The 14,552-nt window shown below is 45.0% G+C and overlaps 1 protein-coding gene across 4 annotated transcripts in view; it reads left to right on the top strand.

Moving 5' to 3' along the window:
• Afap1l1 (actin filament associated protein 1 like 1) overlaps positions 1-14,552 on the top strand; it is a 59,756-nt gene that overhangs the window by 43,336 nt on the left and 1,868 nt on the right. For 2 of the 4 annotated variants that reach the window (XM_004854386.4, XM_087180609.1), the window contains exons 13-18: positions 65-210; positions 630-702; positions 2,264-2,375; positions 7,648-7,812; positions 10,205-10,398; positions 12,971-13,099. In XM_004854386.4, the coding sequence (XP_004854443.1) occupies positions 65-210; positions 630-702; positions 2,264-2,375; positions 7,648-7,812; positions 10,205-10,398; positions 12,971-13,099 (819 nt within the window). Of the gene's footprint in view, positions 1-64; positions 211-629; positions 703-2,263; positions 2,376-7,647; positions 7,813-10,204; positions 10,399-12,970; positions 13,109-14,552 lie in introns of all 4 variants that reach the window. The other 2 variants (XM_004854387.4, XM_021266193.2) reach the window with 2 other exon arrangements.

The raw sequence follows: 14,552 nt of genomic DNA, 5'->3' as shown, positions 1-14,552 counted from the left end.
GTGAGAAGGTAGGCGGAAGCCTTGGCAGTGTACACATGAGCTTCACAATTCTGCTCTCCCCCAGGCAAGCTGCTCAGAGGACATGGGTCGCTGGCTTGGGCTGTTGCTGGTGGAGATGGGCTCCAGAGTCACTCCAGAGGCGCTGCACTATGACTACGTGGACGTGGAGACCTTAACCAGCATCGTGACTGCTGGGCGCAACTCCTTCCTGTAAGGGCCAGCCCCAAAGCCCAGGCATGCCCATGGACTTACTGTCTCTCCTCCACCACAGAGGCTCTGCACCCAGCTGTGGGCACCTTACAGTCTCATACCCTTGAGCATCTGGATGGCATGTGGCTCAAGTTCAGCATTAAAGAGCTGGGTTGGAGTCCAGCACCATCACCACCAGCTCTGGGAGCGAGGACTGGTTGCCTGTCACCTTGGGTCCTGTATTTTCTAGATTATAGATTGTTGGTGGTGACAAATGCCCCAAGCCTTCTGGGTGGCTGTGAGAATTATGTGGGTCCCGCCTGTGAGGCCTTCACGCAGCATGGAATCTTCCAACCTACATTAGATCTGCTACCAGAATCAAATGAGAGGGAATAGGAGAGTGTACAGCCATTGTCATCATGGTGCCTTTCATTTTCCAGATATGCAAGATCCTGCCAGGATCAGTGGCCTGAGCCCCGTGTCTATGACGATGTTCCTTATGAAAAGATCCAGGTACGGTCCCTTAGGTCTGCGTAGGAGTGTCCCAAAGACCACTTCTTCCTGTTTCCTCTCCATGGCCCCTTCTGTACTTTGTTCTTAAGAAATCAGTTTTGTTTAACCAACAGCTAGAAGGAGAGTCCCTTCTTCTCATAGCTCATGGCTCAGGAGCAGGGGTGGGAAGGTACAGGTGAAGGAGCTCCAGGTTGGGAGGAAGAAGGGACTCTGCAGACTGCTAAACACTGCAGAAAGGTGAAGCGGCATGTCTAGTCTGAGCAAGGTGCTGGGCTCTCCTTTGTTTCCCGCTGTGAACTTAGGCTGCTGATCCAGTGGTGTTTGGGGCAAAGGTTGACAAGGTGGCCTTCATCTGTTGGCATTCACAGTCTAGACATCTGCTCCCTGTTTTGCTTACTAAACCAAGGCAATGCCAGTTCATTAATACACAGCAAGGCCTCTCTGTACCTGTCCATCCTGTACTCTGCCCAGAATGCTCATGGCAGCATGCCCTGTGCCTTCTCCTCCTCAGGGAGCCACAGGAAAACCACATTCTGACTAGACACAGGCAGGTGGGGGTACCTCACAGCTAGGCCAGAGAGGAATTCCAGGTGCCAAAGACACAGCACATCTCCAGGCAGGCCCTGCTGTGGACATTATTGGATGATGCCCTCTGCTGTCACCTCCAGGACTCCCTCTTCTAGAAACTTCTCTAGCCATCCTGTATCCACCCTGCTGTTCACATGGTTTTTCTTCTACTCAGGTGACCCAGTGGATGCTGCTTTTGAGGTTTTGCCTAACAATTGTAACACAACTAGTAACCAGGCAGCATAGTGCTTAAGGATAAGGGGATGAGAGTCAGACCCAGGCTGAGGCTGAGTGGCCTCAGGTTTGCTTCTCTGGTCCTCATGTGGGCATGAAAAGCCCATCTTCCAGGGCTACTGCAAGAACTAAGTAAAACACTGTATGCAAAAAAAAAAAAAAAAAATTGGGCACAGTGCCTACCCATTGGAACATTTTATACAGAGTAATAAATTATACTGTTATCAATATGATTATTGTATAACAGTATGATCTAATCCCATTAGGGTTTCCTGGGTCTTATTGGATTTTGAGTCTCCATAAAACTTTTACGTGCACAAATATGTAGGCAGGCTAATGAATTATGTATTTTATTACCATAGTTATATATTTTACCATTATTGTATGTTACCATTGACTGATTCTTTTTGAGGGAAGACTGTATTAGCAATTCAGAAAATTAGAAGAATGTTTCCAAATTCTGTGAAGCCAAAAATACCTATGGTAAATCAAATATGGTCACCCACTGTCTTTTGAGACTTCCTAGTTTTCTTCTTAGTGGGTCCTCTAGAGTTGCCTTCCACTGACTCCCTCAGAAAGGTATGAGATTCAAATGACCTACTGCTAGTGAAAGTGGTTCATAAACTGCAGAGCGCTGCAAGAGCCTAAAACTATAAGGCCAAGAGCTCAGAAACCCTTCCAGTACCCAAGGAGAGAGCTGCCTCCACCCTGGACTCTGAGCCTGCTGGCCCTTAACTTTCTTCCTCCCTCTCCCACTCAGGATGAGAAGCCCGAGCACCCCACTGGGGCCCAGGTGAAGCGCCACGCCTCCTCCTGCAGTGAGAAGTCTCATCGAGTGGACCCACAGGTCAAAGTCAAGCGCCATGCCTCCAGTGAGTTCTGTGTGGGCCTTCCCTGCTGAGCAGGAAAGAGAGAGAGAAACGGTCATCGGGGTGGGGGGGATCCAAAGCCAGGTTCTTCCAGGGCTCAGGTAAATAAATGAGGAAAGTGAGGTGTAAGAAAATACTCTACCCTGGCTAAACGTAGTATGCTGCTGTAATCCCAGCACCCTGGGAGGCTGAGGCAGGGGGATCACAAGTTCAGGCTCAACCCAGGCAATTCAGTGACTTATTGAGACCTTGTCTCAAAATAAAAACTTTTAAAAAGGCTGGGAATATAACTCAGTGCAAGCCCCTGGATTCAATCTCTGATACTGAAGAGAAAAAACTCTCTCCTAAGAAAAGTAACAGGGTTGGAGGTGTAGTAGCTCAGTGGTAGAGAGCTCACCTAGCATGGATGAGGCTCTGGGTCCAATCACCAGTGCCATAGAAAAAGAAAAGTAACAACACAAGCACAGTGGTAAAGACAATTGGCAAGTAGCCTCAGAGGGAAAATGACAGGAAGTGCAGGACAGTCAGGAAACTGGAGCACTCAGAGGCCAACTTCAGAAGTAGCTGCTACTCAGCTCTCCCTAGTGGTCCCCACCCAACAGTGCCAGGCCCTCTTGCCAGATTTACTGATTTTTCAAAGGCCAGAAATCTAGATTTTATGTGAAATTTTATTTTTTTAATACTAGCAATGTTTTTAAATTGTAAAACTGAAAGTATTTTGTAGACAATAGAAAGAGAAAGCCTCTCTAAGCTGTGTCTGTCCCAGAAGCTCACAATTTGTGATTCCTATCTGGAATAGCAAGTGGAGAATCAAGTCCCTCTACATACCCTGCAGGTGCTGCCATGAGAGCCACAGTTCACCTCTGTGTCCTAGCCCGAGCTCCACCTAACACCCTGTGCGCTTGGTGAATGGCCTTAGTGTCGCACTCCACGATAGTGACTGTGACAGACAACTCTTGTTAAGTTCTGTCTGATTTCCGGCACTAACACCTGCTCCGGTGTTGACCATATCACTGAGCAAACATAGGACAGCAGGTTCCAGCAGTTTCTTCTTCCTTCCTTTGAATGTCTTCCAGTTGCACTTGAACAAAGTCAGGTTTCATTCTTTGCTTTTGAAGACTTATTAAAAAAAAAACAACTTTGCTATACTAGAGCTCCACTTCATTAGTGTGGACCATTGGTGACAAACCTATGACATGTTATGTTTCCTTTTTAAGACAAAAGATGTTAATGTATGAATTGTTTTTTCTAAACTAAAACCTCAGCTTTCAGGTTTGATGTAGTGTAGGCACTGTGATAAATAAGCGGGTTTTGGGTTGCAGTTTGGGCACTTGTCTCTAAAAGGTTCACCATCGCTGCTGTAGACCATCCCTTCTGGGAATCAGGAGATCTGTTCTCCATTCCTCACTTGACCACTCTGGAAAAGTCCTTTCCCTTCTCTGGGCCTGAGTTCCCTCTCTGAACAACTAGAAGAATGTATACCATTCTTTACATGTTACTCTCATAGGCACTAGAAATATGGGGCCTTCTGAAAAGCCCATTTTAAAAAGAAAAATTACTAAAAATAAGCATGTAAGATTAAAGATATCATAAAATGTCAAAAATACTGAGACAAAGAAACAGACCTTTTCTTCAAAACAAATCTGTTTTTGTTTGTTTGTTTTTGTTTTTATTTTTTGGTGCTGGGGATCAAACTCAGGACCTTGCACTTTCGAGGCAGGCAGTGGCATCACTGAGCTAAATCCCTGGTTCAAATCAAATCTTATATGAAAGCCCAGTTTATAAAAGAGATTTAAAAGTGGGCCTTGCCATCACTAGAGTCACAGAGCTCCTGAAGGGCAGTAGGAATCCACTGATGTAGGCCAGCTTCATTGTTTTTCAGATGAAGAAACTGAAGAACTCAAAGAGAAGTGTCTCAGTCCACTCAGACTGCCATAACAAAATACCATAAACTAGGTGACTTATAAACAACAGATATTTATTTCTCATAGTCTGGAGGCTGGGAAGACCAAGGTGCCAGTAGATTTGTTGTCTGTGAGGGCCCACTTCCTGTTTCATAGATGGCCATGTTTTCACTCTCTGGAGTCTCTTTTTTAAGGGCACTGATCACAGTTATGTAGGCCCTGCTCTCATGACTTAATCATATACTAAAGGCCCACCTCCAAATACCATCGCACTGGGGATTAGGTTTCAACATATGAATTTGGGGGGCTCAGAAACTTTCAGTTCATAGCAAAAGGGTCTTGCCCAAGATCACGTACTAATCACCTATTACAACAGTACAAATTACCCAGAATTTAGTGGCTCAAAACAGTGAGTCTGTGTTATGTCACAGTTCCTGCAGATCAGGAATCCTGAGCAGATGCATTAGGTGGTCCTGGTATGGGGCCACTTTTGAGGCTGTGGTCAAGATGTTTGCCCGCTCCCTGCAATCATGAGAAGGCTTCACTTGTGCAAAACCCACTGTTAAACTGGCTCACTCACATGCCCAGCAGGTTTGTGCCTAGCTCCTTACCTTGGGGACCTCTCCACATATTTTCATGTCCTCTTGGTGTGACAGCAGGCTTCCCTCAGATCAAGTCCAAGGGGGAAGCAAGCAGATACTGCAGTGTCTTTTATGATCCAGGTTTAGAAGTCATATTCTGCCATTTCTACAGTACCCTAATGCTTACACATCTCAGCCCTATTTAGTGTGGGAGGGGACAACAGGGCATGAGAATCCAGAGACAAGAACTGTGGAGGCTGAGTAGGCTGCTGAGAAAAATAGTAGTGTGAGATACTCTGGAGACTCACTCCCCAGCAAAACAAATAGCAGTGGTGAAGATTAGTAAACAGTGTAAAGTCTGGAAATTGTTCTAAGGGCAGAGAGCAAATGAAGAAACATTTATTCTGGAATATTTACTAAATCACAATGAGAACAGTGAGAGTTGATGCCATTTCAGCCACACCCCACACCAGTACTGCCTCCTCCCACACTCCAGTCCCAGCTCAGTGTAAGATTCTCAGTGTAAGGGGTGGGTATGAGTCCCTGTCCTGCTCTCTATGCCATATTTAAACTTCAGGTTTGAATTGCAGGGCAGTTTATGCAAAAAATTGTTTTCACATGTCACTAGGTGACCACTATAAAAGAGCTGAACAGACGAGCCCCTCAATGCCCAGGGAGCCATGGGAAGCAGTTAGTACCCCACCAACTTCCAAAGGGCTGCAGCTTCCTCAGAGAGGCTGGACTTTGGCCATGGCTCAGCTAAAGCACCGATGTGAGCCATAGACACTGGAGTTCAACCTTGGCCCTGGAACCATTAGCAGAGGGACCTAACCCCTCTGTGCCTCATTTTTCTCAACAATGAAGTAGAACTAATAAGTAGAGTAATAAATAAGTACAGCTAGTAATGAAATAGAGTTTAAGGATTAAATGGAATGTGGATAAATGGATTAGCATGTAGTACCTCCTATGTAGTAAATGCTCAATAAATTTTTGCCATACTTATGTGTTGTTATTTGTAGGGAACAGGGGAAGGGGACGTTACTAGAACCTCTGCATCAGGTCCTAGTCTCCTGAGATCCACGAGAGCACAAGGTGAATTAATTAATATAGAGACAGAAATGAGACTTAGAGAAGAAGCTGAGCTTTGGCCCTGATCAATGCTGCTCTGGGCAGCAAAGACCCCAGACCCTCATCTTGCCACACTTTTATTCAGTACATCAAGAGAAACAAAGGTAGCAGAGGACTTGAGAAGGCAGCTGCTACAATCCTAGAACAATGAGGAACTATGCAGATGAAGATTTTGTTCCTCCTAGGATGCCTCCAGCTGGTGTAGTCCTGCCCTGGAGTATCTCAGCATCACGGAACCATTGAGGTCTAGCTGTGACCTGAGGTGAGAACGGAGTTATGTCTGGACCTGCCATAGCTGGCTTGTAGGCAGGAAAACTAGGCCCTAATCATGATTTAATTATGAAATGATTTTTCCCCAATATCATGTAGAATTGCTCCCAACAGTTATTGTCTACCATTGTGTTGCACCTACAGTAGACTCCTGGGTGCCACTCTGCCCCACCAATACTGGGCAGTGCCTTTCACTCAGGTCTAGATTCTCTATGGATTTGAGTTATAAGTAACTACTTCCTCATCTTATATATACTTGAGAGGTTACTCATACAAAACATGCCCTTTTAAAACCAAAGTGTAGCTGGGTGTGGTGGTGCATGCCTGTACTCCTAGCACAGAGGAGGCTGAGACAGGAGGATCACCATAACTTCAAGGCCAGCCTGGGCCATATAGAGACTTCAAGGCCAGCCTGAACTATGTAGTGAGACTTTTTTCAAAAAATAAAAGATAAAGCCAAAGCATGTTATACATCGCAAAATTTGTTTTGTTATATAATTTGACTGGCTTAGTTACATTCATGTCACTGAGACACAATAACCCACACCCTCAAAGAATGAAAGGTTCCAGTCTAGGATTTAGCTCAGTGGTTCTGCCGCCTGCCTCCCAAGCGCAAGGACCTGAGTTCGATCCCCAGTACCAAAAAAAAGAATGAAAGGTTTATTTTGGCTCGTGATTTTTAGAGGATTCATTCCATAGTTGGCTGTGCCATGGCGGGGGGTGGGCATGGTGGAAGGGTCTGGCAGGGGACAGCTGCTCAAGTCAGGGCAGCAGGAAGCCCAGGGAGTAGGGAGAAACCAGGGAGGGAGATGCGCCGTCCAGGTCATACCCCTACTTGCCTTCCTCCAGCTGCCCCTACCTGCTAACCGCAGGTCAGCTGGAGTTCCCCCTGTCCAGTCACCCTCCAGAAGCCCCACTTCTGAACACATGATGCTTTTGGAGATGATTCTAGATCTAAACCATTGCGGTTACTATCATTATTACCTAACAGTTATTTAACAATCACTGTTTTCCAGGACTATACTAAGTTCTTTTCCTCATCTCATTTCAACCTTACTACAGCCTATAAAGTAAACATTAACCAATATTCTTATTTACACATAAGCAAACTGAGGCATAAGGTGGAAGGCACTTGCTTCTGCCTGATGTCACACAAACAGTAAGGGCAGAGAACACAAACCTTTGTCTGTCTGATAAAGGCCTTTTTGCTCCTAGTGTTTGTGCTCTGCTGCCTCCTTTTTACTCTGTTGTAGGAAATTCACACTAAGGGAAAATCAATCTAAATATTCCCATTTATAGACAGAACAATTGAGACTGAGAGAAGCTAACACCACCCACATAACTCACTAGAGGTTAGAACCCAGCACCTTTTCCTTCCCCACATCTCTGCAGGTGCCAATCAGTACAAGTATGGCAAGAACCGAGCTGAAGAGGATGCCCGGAGGTACCTGGTAGAAAAAGAGAAGCTGGAGAAAGAGAAAGAAACAATTCGGACAGAGTTGATGTCCCTGCGACAGGAGAAAAGAGAGCTAAAGGAAGCTATTCGGAGCAGCCCAGGTACCTGTGCTGGTGTGGTCCTGAGAGCCCATAGGTGGCTCGGCCTTGGCACCTCCCCTGGCACAATAAGGGGAGATCTCTTGCGCACAGGTCACCTTATAGCCTATCCAGGTGTGTTAGTCAGATTTCCCTCACTTTGACAAAATACCTGACATAAATCAACTGTAAGAAGGAAAGATCTATTTTGGCTTACAGTTTCAGAGGTTTCAGTCCATAGTCAGCCAGCTCCACTGTTTTAGGCCTGTGGCAAGGCAGAAACATCATGATGGAAGGGATGAAGGAGAGCTGCTCACCTTATGGAAGCCAGAAAGGAGAGAGAGACCCAGAGGGGAAGGGCCTGGGGACAGATATAACCCCCAAGGTCACACTCTCATGTTCCGTACCCTTCAACTAGGTCTTAGGTCCTGTTTCCCCCATTACCTCCCAATAATGCCATCAAATTATGATCTTATCAATGAATTAACCTACTGATGAAGTTAGACCTTCATGAGCCAAGCACTTTCTCAAACCCCATCTTCTGAACACATAAGCCTTTTGGAGACATTTTAGATCTAAACCACACCAGGAGAGGCAGGCTTCCCTCTCCCCGTTCTGCCCCTCCCTTTCCCTCTTCTGCTCATTCTTCATCACCATCATTGCTCCTAATCAAAGGAAGTGTCATCAATTTCATAACTGCTTTTGGATAAGAGGATGAAAAGCGTCACAATAATGTCTATACTTAATGGAGTAAGATGCAAACTGACTTTAGAAGTATGGAAAACTCAAAGGTATGCTTTTGAATAAAAGAAGTAAGATAGGGGCCTGGGATTTAGCTCAGTGGCGCCACACCTGCCTTACAAGCGCAAGGTCCTGAGTTTGATCCCTGGTACCGGAAAAAAAGAAAGAAGAGATTATCAGACCTCCCATTCATTCGTTCAGAGATAAGTATGAGACATTTGTCCAGATGCTGAGAATGATGTACAGTGACACTTTCTCAAGATTCTTTTCTGAAACCGTAGGACTTCGGCAGGCTCTGCCTGCTCTGGACTCCTCTATACCCCTTTCTTCTGCTGTATTTCCTGTGAATTCTCTTAGTAGCTGCAGTTCACAACACTTTAACCTGGTTTCTCCACATGTGGGAAAGGACAGAAGTCCTGTTCTCATAGAACATGTCCAAGGGCACTTAGCCCTGTGAGAATCTGGAATCTATGGACCGTTCCTAAAAAAAACAATTCAAAATGTTACATACAATTTCAATAGATTGTCCATGAGCCTCAGATTGAGAACTTCTGGTTTAAAGGATAAGACACATTTTGTGTGGAAAAGAACTAAAGTCAGTGGCAGAGACAGGAAGGAAGTTTGGTTTCTGTGAAAAGAATTTTCAAAACATCAGAACCAGGATTTGGAACAGGCTGACTTTCTTGTCCTGCTGAACATCTTTTGTTTCTATAACTCTATCATCTTGAAACATACCAGTTTATTGCTTTTATTTACTGTCACACATACACACACACAAATACAAGCTCCTCTTTTGTTCACTGACATAGCCCAAGGGTCTAGGACAGTGCTTGGTACATAGAAAGAACTCAGTAAACATTTACTGAAGGAATTAATGAATGAATTTAACATTTCTGGGAAACCTTCCAATTCAGTCTCCCTCATGGCAAAGAATGGAGGCAAAGACCCAACACAGTCCTTGGCACAAGAAGGTATTAACATACAGGTTTGTTGGATTAAACTGAATAAGCACCAGAATCCTACTGGAGACCCTGGTCTGTGTAAAGCCCTGTGTTAGGACTATTGTTTGCAAGTAACAGAAACCAAAATCAAACTGGTATAGAAAGGAAAAGAAAAAAAATGTAAGTGGAAAATTTAGAGATCAGATGTAATAAACTCTAGGGATTTAAATTATGTCACCAGGATGCTTCTCTAGTCTGTGCTTGTGCCTTCCTCTCTTCTGGTTTCATTCTCTTCCTCATATGGTGGCACAGTGGCTGCCCAGTGGTGAAGGCTGGAGCTTCACTAAGTCCTCTTAGTCACCCCAACAGAGAGAGCTTTTCATCCCAGTTACTGCCACCATCACCTCAGGATTCACTCTAATTGGACCAACTCTGATCCCTAAACCAATCACTGTGAAAGAACATGAGAGGTGATTATGAACTGAGAGGGGGGTCAGCTTCATTGAAACTATAAGGAAAAGGAGGGGGAAGCCTGTTTCCCAGGAGAAAATCAGTACACTGTTCCCAGGAGAGGGATATTGAGCAGGTAAAGACCACACCACTCATTTAGAAGGTAGAAGCCCAAGCCCCAAATCTGTCTCTTAAGCAAGCCTGAGAGGCTGGGAGGGACAGGCAAGGGCCTGAGCCCTGACAGACTCCCAAGCTCCAGGCCGGACTCAGGTGTTTCTCATCAGTGTCTCTGGACTCAGGAGCAAAGCTAAAGGCTCTGGAGGAAGCTGTGGTCACCCTGGAAGCACAGTGTCGAGAGAGGGAGGAGCGCCGGATAGACCTGGAGTTGCGGCTGGTGGCTGTGAAAGACCGCTTGCAGCAGTCTCTGGCAGGGGGCCCTACCCTAGGCCTCTCCATGAGCACCAAGAACAAAAGTACGGTGAGTCCACTGCCTCTGCCAGGGGCAGCCATTTCTTGGTCCCCTCGTGTGCTGCAGATCCCTCCATCATCAGTTTTCTTTGGGGAAAAGAGATGTGCTCATTTACAGATGAGAAAACTGAGGTCCAAAGAGGAGAGGGCATGTGCCACCTGCTGCACAGCTAGGACAGGGACTCTTACAGCAAGTTCTTTTTATTCTCTTGCCTGTTGTTGTCTCTGCAGCAGCACCAGCTGATTTTTTGTCCTGAGGGCAATCTTAGAAATGACTTTGGAGTTGTTGACAATAATGGCCGCCATGTGTTGAATAACAAATCTATGTTGTTCTGCCATTGGCCAGTACCACATCTTAACTTGTATTTTCTCCCACAATCTTCACAACAGTCCTATGAGGTACCATTACATGTTTGAACTCCATTTGACAGACAAGGAAAGGGGTTCTGAGGTCTTGAATGACTTGCTCAAGGTCGCTGAGCAAAGTGGAAGACAGGATTCCAAACCCAGGAAATCTGACCATGGAGCTCTGTTTTACCACCATGACACATGACCTTTCCAGGGTCTGGAGCACACCCAGTCCTGCCTGGGGCTGGCATATTACTGCTAATGTCCCAGCAGCCCTGCAGGTCAGCACTTGCACCTCCAGCATTACTTCCTAACCCCACTCTTAGAACTTCCCTGACCTCATCCTTATCAGGGTTTTCAGCCTCAGCAGTGTTGATATTTGGGACCAGTAATTCCTTCTTATAGGAGACCACTGTGTGCATTCTAGGATGTTTAGCAGCATCCCTGGCCCCTTCCCATTGGTGCTAGTAGCACCCCATTCCCAGCTGTGACGACCAGAAATGTTTCCAGGTCTTGCCAGATATCCCCTGAGAAGGCAAAGTCATCCCTAGTTGGGAACCATTGGTCTCAGTTGGCAACATTTTCATCCATTATTATTCCTCATAGCTTTTATACAGTGTGTGTGTGTGTGTGTGTGTGTGTGTGTGTGTTTGTATGTGTGCCCTTATTTGTATAATGTCTTCCCTTGACTACTGTGGTTTGTATCTTTACTAAGAATTGGGAGCTGAGATTGTTGTTCAGTGATAGAGCACTTGCCTGGCATATGCAATGGCCTAGGTTAGATCGTAGAACCACACACACACACACACACACACACACACACACAAAATTGGACTATGTCTATTTTATCACTATATCCTATCCTTTACACAGTCTAAATAATAGTAAGATGTAATAAATGTCTGTTGAGTGAATAAATGCTACCTGCTTTCAGACCATAAAGTGGAGGCTCAAAGAGATAAAATAACTTGTCTGATGAATACGGGCTGTCATTGGAGTTGTAGTAGTATTGTTGTTCCAGGTCACACTGCCTGGGCCAGCCACACCCAATGACTCTGAAGCCAGAGCTGTCTCATGCTCCTACATGTCCTCTCTAAGCGGGTATTTCCAACCTCATTTTACAGATGAAGAACATGTGGGCCAGAGTCACAGAGGGTGGAGAAGCTAGAACTGGTTCATTGGTCACAGCTGCTTTTTCCTACCAGCATTCCAGACATTCCTAGTCCAGAGTGCTTGATCTCTTTGACACCCTTTGTAAATAAAGGGAAATCTCTAGATTCTTCACAGCCTTAGCTGTTAAGATGTCACAGTTAAGGAACTATATTCAGTAAAGTATTAAGCAATTATCTGGAAAATACAAGTGTGAACGTAGTATAAATACTAGGAAGGAGTACAGTGGACCCTTGACTTACAAACTCAATTCATTTTCAAAGGCTAGTTTTAACTCCACTTTGTCGATTGAAGGCTCAGGCTCATTTACACAGCCTTTAAAATCTCTCCTGTACACAGGCAGATGTGTCCTTAGAGAGACATTGGCCCAGGATTTCTCAGTAAACCCCACACAGGAATGGATGATGAAATGTTCCTTCCAGAACTCTTCAAGGGTTCAGTCTGTATCTGAGAACATCTGGAAGCACAAGTGGCCAGCATTCAGGTCGTAACTCAAGACTTTGGTTGTAAATTAAAACTAAAATTCCAGTCATAACCTAAGTTCGTATGTCAGGCCGGTCGGTCGTGACTCAAGGGTCCACTGTACCATAGAGGATAATAGGGCTTACAGCTCAGTGGCAAAACATGTGCTTAGCATTTGTGAGGGCGTTGGTTCCATCCCCAGCAACACTCACCCCCAACAAAAAGAGCAGGGCTGTGGAGTTTGCTCTCATACTAACCAGTCATGTGACCTTGCACAGCAACTTGACTCTCCCAGTTTCCTCATCTGTAAAATGGGATGACTGATCATAGTGTACCTACTTCATGGGCTTATTGAAAAGCTACATGAGTTAATCCAAGAATGCTTGGTGAATACTGAAGGTTCAGTAATTTTAACTGTTACTGTCTTTATCCCAAGGCCTTCAGTATCTTCTTCCCCTTACCGTGTTCAGTGTTGGCATATTTGCCTAGTGTCTTTTATTTTAAAGTGCTCTTACTCTTTTGAGGGAAGTTTGGGTACAGGTAGCATTATATCTCACCTATTTAACTTTAATTTTTTCTTTTTTTTCTTTTGCCATCAACAGGAAACTGCAAATAAACCCCAAAACAATGTCCCAGAGCAGTCTCTCCCTGTCAATTGTGTTTCTGAGCTACGGAAGAGGAGCCCATCCATCGTAACCTCCAACCAAGGAAGGGTGCTGCAGAAAGCCAAGGTTAATTAGGTTAATCCAAAATCAGCAATCTGGTAGCCCCCTTTTTATGCAGCCTTACCCAAAACCAAAAATTAGCTAGTGATAAAGGGAGAGAATTGCCAATAAATCTGTGCAATACAATTCATTAACTTTCTGCAGAGGACATAATTATCCAATCATATTCAGAACCTCTTCCCAGCACTTGGGAGGCTGATGCAGGAGGACTGTGAGTTTGAAGCCAGCCTAAGCTACATAGTGAGACTTAGTCTCAAAAAGCACATGTACACACACACACACACACACACACACACCCCTCTAACAAGCTCAGTCATCTGGTTTCTAAAAATATTTTGAGATGGGAAACGTCCCACTTCAGATAAGGGGTGATGGGACTTCCTCAAAGTTATTGTAAGAGCAGAGATACAAACCCACCTGTGCCAATGCTCAGCCTGGGGCTCACTCATGGGGTCAACTGTGCTTCAGAACTTTTTGGATTTTAGAAAAGCACATACTAGGCCAATGAAAAACCCCAACATGTTTCAAGTACTATCCTACCAGGCAAACGTGAATACAGTAAGTCCACAGGGAGCCATTTGAACCTTCACACCACATGGAATGAAGATTGTAATCAGCCTCACATCATTCCATGCCAGGGTTTGCCACCCAATGAGTTTATGCCAAAACACTTGAGAAATATGTTGGTTTCAGAGCTTTCTAGGTTTCAGAATTGCAAATAAGAAAGTATGGACCTGAAAAACAAATGTCCAGCACATCAGAGAGAAGCTTTTGCTGAAGTTGAATCTGAGACCTGCCTGGCAGCAGCACATAACATAAGACAAATTGCTGGGAGATGAGATTGGAAAGATAGTTTGAGACGGGAGGACCTCAGTTAACTAGCTAAGAAATGTGGAGAATAATGAGTTTTCTCTCTTTTAAGATGAAAAGTTATATAGCAGAGAACCAAAACAAATCCCTTCTCTTAGGGAGCTGGGAACATAAATATACACATAAATATAGAATATGAGGCCAAGTGGTAATAAGTACTTTGACATAAAAGGAAAGGGAAGAGAAGGTGACAAAGAATGGAGGTGGCTGTTTTAATGACAGTGACAGCAAAGGCCCTTTTGAGGGGGTGACACATAAGCTGATGCCTGAATGGGGTATGACAGAGGGAGCCCTGTGAGGATCTGAGGGAAGGGTGACCCAGAAAGAGACAGGAGCAAGTGCCAAGTCTTTGAAGTGCGGGAAAAGATTGGCACTTGACATCAAGCAGGTCCAAGTGAGTGTGGTGAAGGGAACCAAAGGCGAGCACTAGAAGATGAGACGAGAAGTCACCAGCCAAAGCCTGGGTCACTGAGACTAGGGGCCAGCACACTATTTTTGTAAAGAGCCAGACAGTATGTATTTCAGAATTTGCCAACCCTGTAGTCAGTTTCACAACCATTCTGCAATTATAACATGAAAGAAGCCGTGG

This window comes from Heterocephalus glaber, unplaced genomic scaffold (genome assembly GCF_053883595.1).
Source record: "Heterocephalus glaber isolate CG9 unplaced genomic scaffold, H.glaber_assembly_v1.0 deba00001463, whole genome shotgun sequence".
Taxonomy (NCBI): Eukaryota; Metazoa; Chordata; class Mammalia; order Rodentia; family Bathyergidae; genus Heterocephalus; species Heterocephalus glaber.
The sequence above is the reverse complement of the archived record's forward strand: the minus strand, read 5'-3'. Positions and strand labels throughout refer to the sequence as shown.